At 33.9% G+C, this 5,866-nt stretch overlaps 1 protein-coding gene across 1 annotated transcript; it reads right to left on the bottom strand.

The window, feature by feature from the left end:
* Window positions 1-2,445: 2,445 nt before the first annotated feature.
* Window positions 2,446-5,083, bottom strand: LOC125776703 (uncharacterized). The gene is made up of 2 exons (XM_049450245.1): window positions 3,165-5,083; window positions 2,446-3,033 (listed from the first exon to the last, which is right to left on the bottom strand). Exons 1-2 carry the CDS (start codon window positions 4,599-4,601, stop codon window positions 2,560-2,562), a joined length of 1,911 nt encoding a protein of 636 aa, XP_049306202.1. The 5' UTR covers window positions 4,602-5,083; the 3' UTR covers window positions 2,446-2,559.
* Window positions 5,084-5,866: the final 783 nt, after the last annotated feature.

Below are 5,866 nucleotides of genomic sequence, written 5' to 3'. Positions count from 1 at the left end.
TAGCTTGCGAAATGATGTTTGCGAGTGTAGATTCGAGATTGAAGGGAGTGTGTAATAGAGTCTGCGGAAGAAGTGTAAAAGAGGAAACTAAGGCATTGTTAGGTAGTTGACTGTTGTTGTTTTGTGGTGAGTGGTTAGGTAAAGAAGAAATTATTTGAGGTGGGTTAACAGAAGAAATTTCAGATGAAGTAGTAATCGGTGATTTGTTTAATGAGATGGGTGGTGAGATTAGAGATTTGGAGCTTTGAGTAGGGTTATTATTTGATTTTTGTGCTTCTTTAGCTGCCTCGGCGAAAGAGGAGTTAAGCATCGATGGTGTTTGTGCTTTGTAAAGCTTAAGTGCTTCGCGCATGGAACATTTGTTTTGACATTTTATTTTAAGTATTTCTTTCGTTTGCATGTATTTCGGGCACGTGTTGGCAGATGACGGGTGGTTACCAGAGCAGTTTGCACAGAGCGTGCGAGAGCATGGGGGAGGATGGGGGGAGGATTACATGACATACATACGGGCGCATTTTTGCAGTGTTTGGCGGTATGACCAAGCCGTTGACAAGTTTTGCACCGCATTGGGTTAGGGTAGTAGGGTTTCACTTTAGCGCTACGCCAAGAAACGTCAACTTTATCTGGTAGCTCGAACAGATCAAAAGTAAGTGGCACAACTCCAGTGAATTGTGAAACTCTTTCCGCAGTTTTCGAAAATTTGTACACTCCGACTACGCCTTGGTTACTCATATTTTCAATTATTTCTTTTTCACTGACATTGTTTGGGCAGGGTGCATAGATTGTACCTTTTACGCTATTAAGATTGTCATGATATTTTACAACAATTTCGCACACACCATGTAGCTTTTTAGTTGAAATGAACCTTTGGGCAATTTGGTTGTTTTTCACAAGCAGTAGCAGATTGCCAGCACGTAATTCAGAAATCGAAATAATTTCTTTACTAATAGCTTCTAATGCTTTATGTACGGCGAAACAAGAATAATTAGAGATAGGTTTCGTTGAATCGGAAGCACTAACAATAATAAATTTAGGGTTTTCTTTCCTAGACTGATGCAAGTCGGGAAAATTAAGGGGCGTGTATGAGGGTTTCTTTCTTTTTGGATGGGATTCCGAGGCGAGCAAAGCAAACCTGTTATTCCGAGGTTGGGTGGCCCGGGGGCCATGATTATTATATCTACACACTCGATTCACTTGTTTAGAAAACACTTGTAGGAAAAACGATATGCGGTATAATAATAAAACAGAGATTTACTAAGCAAACACGTGCACGTAAGACGGATGTGTACTGTGCGAAATACGCAAAAGATAAGCCGAAACACGTCTACACAGAGCGAGCTTCAGTCGATGACTGTGTATGTATATTTTATAATATTAATTTGCGCACCACAATTTCACCATGTCACCTCACTCTATCCTTTGTTTTTGTTGTTGTTTTAGGTCACTCCACTTTTTAATTTTTTTAAATGCACTTTCGCCCACTTTTTTCCCAACTGTACTTTTGTGTAACTTATTTATAAGATTTTATTTTTTCTTCTGGATTTTTTTTCCACTTCACTTTGATGATTGTGTCATCGTCTTTTATTTTTCCTTTTAACCAATAGTGCTCGAAGGACAAAGTAAAATTGGTAAGTTTTTACGGCATTCACCTTGTATTCGAAGAAATGAAAATGCAAAATTGCAAAGAAAGTTGAAACTAAAAAGGCCGAAGGAACGCTGTGGTGTGTAACGAAGATGTGATGTATGTGATGTGTGTGGTGTGGCAGTATTATATTGTGAGGGGGTCTGAGACTCATTTAGCCAACGTAAAAACAATTTGACCACTATTCCCACTGTGTTGAGCTTGTTTATTAATTCTGGCAAACTGGTCAGCTGACTTTATTTCCATTTAAAAATATGGAATCTGATGGAAGCAAAATTGAAATATGTATTAAAAGTGTAAATGAAAATATAATAATGCAAAATATTTGTTATACCAAGCCGAGGCGTGTACGCAAAGCATCTTACAGAAAATGAAGCAATGGGGAGCAGCAGCAACTAATAACATACATGAGAGCAGAGTTCGTAAAACCATCAAAATACGCTCTTGCTCTGATGAGTAATATTCCGCAAGAGAACATCATTTCAAATACTCAGGAGCGCAAGCTTAACTAACATTCTCATCACAAAAAAACTCCTCACGTATTTGGCTCACTCATATATTAGCATGAGCGAGCATTTTTAAAAGATAACTATTTGCCTAACGCATCATCTTTATTTTTATCGCTCTGAGTGTTCAAGTGATGCGAAAAATAAAACTCATCTTTTTTCACTTGTCATTAGTATTGTCTCTTATTTAAAGAAAAAAAAAGCAAAAGCCTATACATATGTATTTACAAATAAAGAATAGACACTCAAATTTTTATTTAGTTATTTTCCGTATTTGTACATACATATGTACGTACATAAGTAAGTACTTATTTATTAAAACAAACAAAACATGTAAGTATATATTTCAATAGAAAAAGAACACAAATAATTCAATAAATAAAGTTGATAATTTTTTGATGAAAAATTACCTTAAGAAAAATTCATATTATTAAAAAGTTCTTCATTTAACCTTATCAAAAGCAAATTATTGATATTTTGTCCGTTGAGCCTGGAACGATGCTTAGTTAAAATTAACGAAAGAGCACTAAAGGCACGTTCCACTGAAGTTTGACTACATGGAACAGATAGAACTACTTCGGCTAATTTGGCTAAAGCTGGCTCATGGCTTCGCAAACCTTTCCAGTAATTCAGTATGTTTGTTTGGAAAGGCATCCGAGTTTCGTGTGCTAGTCCTTCAAGTTTTTGACGAATTGTTTGAACATTGCTTGTTGAGTGAGGAGATTGCTGCGTCCAAGAAGTAACTTTTTGTTCAAGTAAGTGAAAAGTATCATTTGAAGACAGAGAAGGTTCGAATTCAACTTGGCTGGCCACTGGATCTGCATCATTGCATATTAGATTTCCCTCCAAAGAACTTAACATTGTGCTTGTAGAAATTATATGTGACTAGAGAATATAAACCAACAAAAAATGAGAATCATATTTTATCGATCAGTAAATTTGGTAGGTTCCTTAATGTCACGCATAATTTTTAGTAAATAATAAAGTACAGATATTATAGATTGAAATGTACTTACTACCGCCTGTTTTCTTTGCATTTCATTGAAGAACAGTGAATCCATATAATTAAATCTTCGATCCATATATAAAGCGGAAACGAATGCATTGTTTTCAAGAAGCTTTTCCTTCCGCAACTGCATTGATTCTAATAAAGTACTAGCGAAGATATTGTTCGGCATAGTTTCCAATTTCGTTTCGCAAAGCAGCCAATCCCTGTAGAAATCACCCATTATATAATCTTCTGTTTGCAAACTTCTTGTACATTCAGCAATGGGCTTAAACGCAGCAACAAAATTTTGTACGAAATCCCAATTTATTTGACAGTTAACTTCATGAATATTTACAAATTCTTCCAAGTTCAACAGAGAATTTAACATATCGAACATAGAATTCCATCTAGTTAAGTTGTCTAATGTAGGCATCCGGATACCTTCACCATAATTTTCATTACGAATCTTTTTTCGAAGAAAACGTGCCGCCTCTCTACACTTGGTTAATTCTGATGAAACAGTTTTATATACATCATGTGCAGCTAGTTGGAGCGTATGTACAGCACATCTTACCACCGACAATACCGAATTCAATCTAGTGTGAATTTCTTCAAATTCATCACCATCCGTGTTTTCACTTTCTTGAAGTAACTCTGAAGTTTTCACAACGTTCGCTCCATTATCGGTAGTAGAAGAATATATTTGTGCCGCGTTTATACCAAATTTATGGAAACTTTTTAAGATTTCTTCCTTTAGAAACAGTGCAGTGTGTCTTTTTTTCAATTCCACCATCCCAATAGTAAAAATTTTTATTTGAAAATTATCAATAACTTGAACGTTAATTCCCAATATACTTTTTTCCATTCGTGAAGCAATGTCCAACTTTATGCAAATCATTTTGTTTCGTAGAAAACCAGATAGTTTGACTTTCATTTGTTCGGCACACGTGTCAAGTCTTTCAATTATATTCCTTGAGTTTACTGTTATATTAAATTCGTGTTCATAAGGCTCTATAATTTTTTTAAAATACTGTTCATCATCAAAAAGCCTAAATGGTATGGCTTTAACAGTAATCAGCCCCACACAGCACTTAAAAAAATTACTTTGATTCAATTTTATTTTTACTTTTCTCGATGTTTCCGATGACTCAATTTGTACAAAATTATGTTTGTGAACTAAAGTGTAATGTCTTTTTATGTTGTGCAAAACTTGACCTTTAAATTGTTTTTTGCATAAAAGGCACATCGATTGATTTGTTTCACTGTCGTATGATACGTACTTTGTTTTGTCAATTTTTAAAAACCTGCCCATTTTTAACTTATAAAGTTTTAAACTAACAATACTGCAATGCGTCTTAATCCAAACTGACAATTGAAAAAACGCCGAGTATGGAAAAACCCATGACAAAAAAAAAACAATCATTGTATAGAGAAATTCTCTTAGAGAACAGTATTTTTGCATCATCTTCCTGATTAAAATTATTTACATACACACAATACAACTTAAATTAACGGTTAATCATGCATGTACCCAAAACTGTTAATATTTACACCAACAACAATTAAACTTTAACATAAATTTATAAATATACATACTCTAAGAGAATAAGAAATTGCTCAAGAGCACTCTCTGCTGCATCACTGAGTTTATCAGCGATACAAAATACTGAGTGCTGAAACCTGAGATGAGAAAAAGAAACTTAGCGCTCTTGTGAGGAGTATTATTTTGAGGAGCACGTACGTTTGAGGTAAATATTAGAGCGAAAAGATAAGATAAGTATTAAAGAGAAATATTCTAGAAGAGCACTCTTTCGTTTGAACTCACAATTGAGGAAATCAAAATTTATTGCTCCTCAATTGTGTTGTACTGAGGAGGAAGATAGAAATTTTACTCCTCAGTGATGAGTATTTGCGAACTCTGCATGAGAGATAACAGTCCAATCGAAAAGCCGACAGCGCAGGTATATTATAACGAGCTTGGCAGAAACAAAAATAAAAAAATTTGCGATTTGCAATAACAAAGTTTGAGAGAATAAGAATAAGAGAATAAGAATATTAGAAATTGAAATGAAAGAAAAAGTGGCTTTAAGAGAATGAAAAGAAGGAACGAATAGCAATGGAGGAATTAAAAATGAAAAAATAAAACTATACATATATACTATATATATTATAATTAGTTAATTTTTATTATTTACAAAATGTGATTGGGCTTTTCTTAGGTCGTTGTTTTCATAAATTTCTTGTAGGACGTCTGTTTCTTCTTGACGTCCCAAACTAGAATTTCCGTTTAAGTTAAATTGTAGCAACATGTGAAGGATACAACATGCAAAAATCCATCTACTACAATTTTTATAATTAGTTTCATTTTTTAATCGCAATCGTAGTTCTTTTAAACTGCAAAATTTTTCTTTTTTTATGCATAACAAAAGAATTTGCTACCCAAATTTCTGTTAGTGTTAATATTTTTTCGTTAGCAGTTTGTTAGATATAAACATGTTAGCATGTTTGTTACCCATTTGTTAGCAGTAACAAGTTTTCATTTTATTTTTACGCATTTGTTATTGTAGAACAATTGACATTTAAACGGAAGAAGTTCAACATTTCTGGTTGCTATACATATATATGTACATACATATATGTAGGGTAGAAAGAGGAGTATTCGCCAGTGGGGCACATATGTCACCACCAATTATCTTCAAAATTAAATAAGCTATTGATAATCGAAAAACG

This window comes from Bactrocera dorsalis, chromosome 1 (assembly GCF_023373825.1).
Source record: "Bactrocera dorsalis isolate Fly_Bdor chromosome 1, ASM2337382v1, whole genome shotgun sequence".
Taxonomy (NCBI): domain Eukaryota; kingdom Metazoa; phylum Arthropoda; class Insecta; order Diptera; family Tephritidae; genus Bactrocera; species Bactrocera dorsalis.
The sequence above is the reverse complement of the archived record's forward strand: the minus strand, read 5'-3'. Positions and strand labels throughout refer to the sequence as shown.

Excerpts from the sequence above, each read along its gene's own strand:
- LOC125776703 (XM_049450245.1), bottom strand. The coding sequence starts at position 4,601 with ATGATGCAAAAATACTGTTCTCTAAGAGAATTTCTCTATACAATGATT. Across the intron at positions 3,034-3,164 it reads TGCAAAGAAAACAGGCGGTA|TCACATATAATTTCTACAAG; the intron begins GTAAGTACATTT and ends TATATTCTCTAG.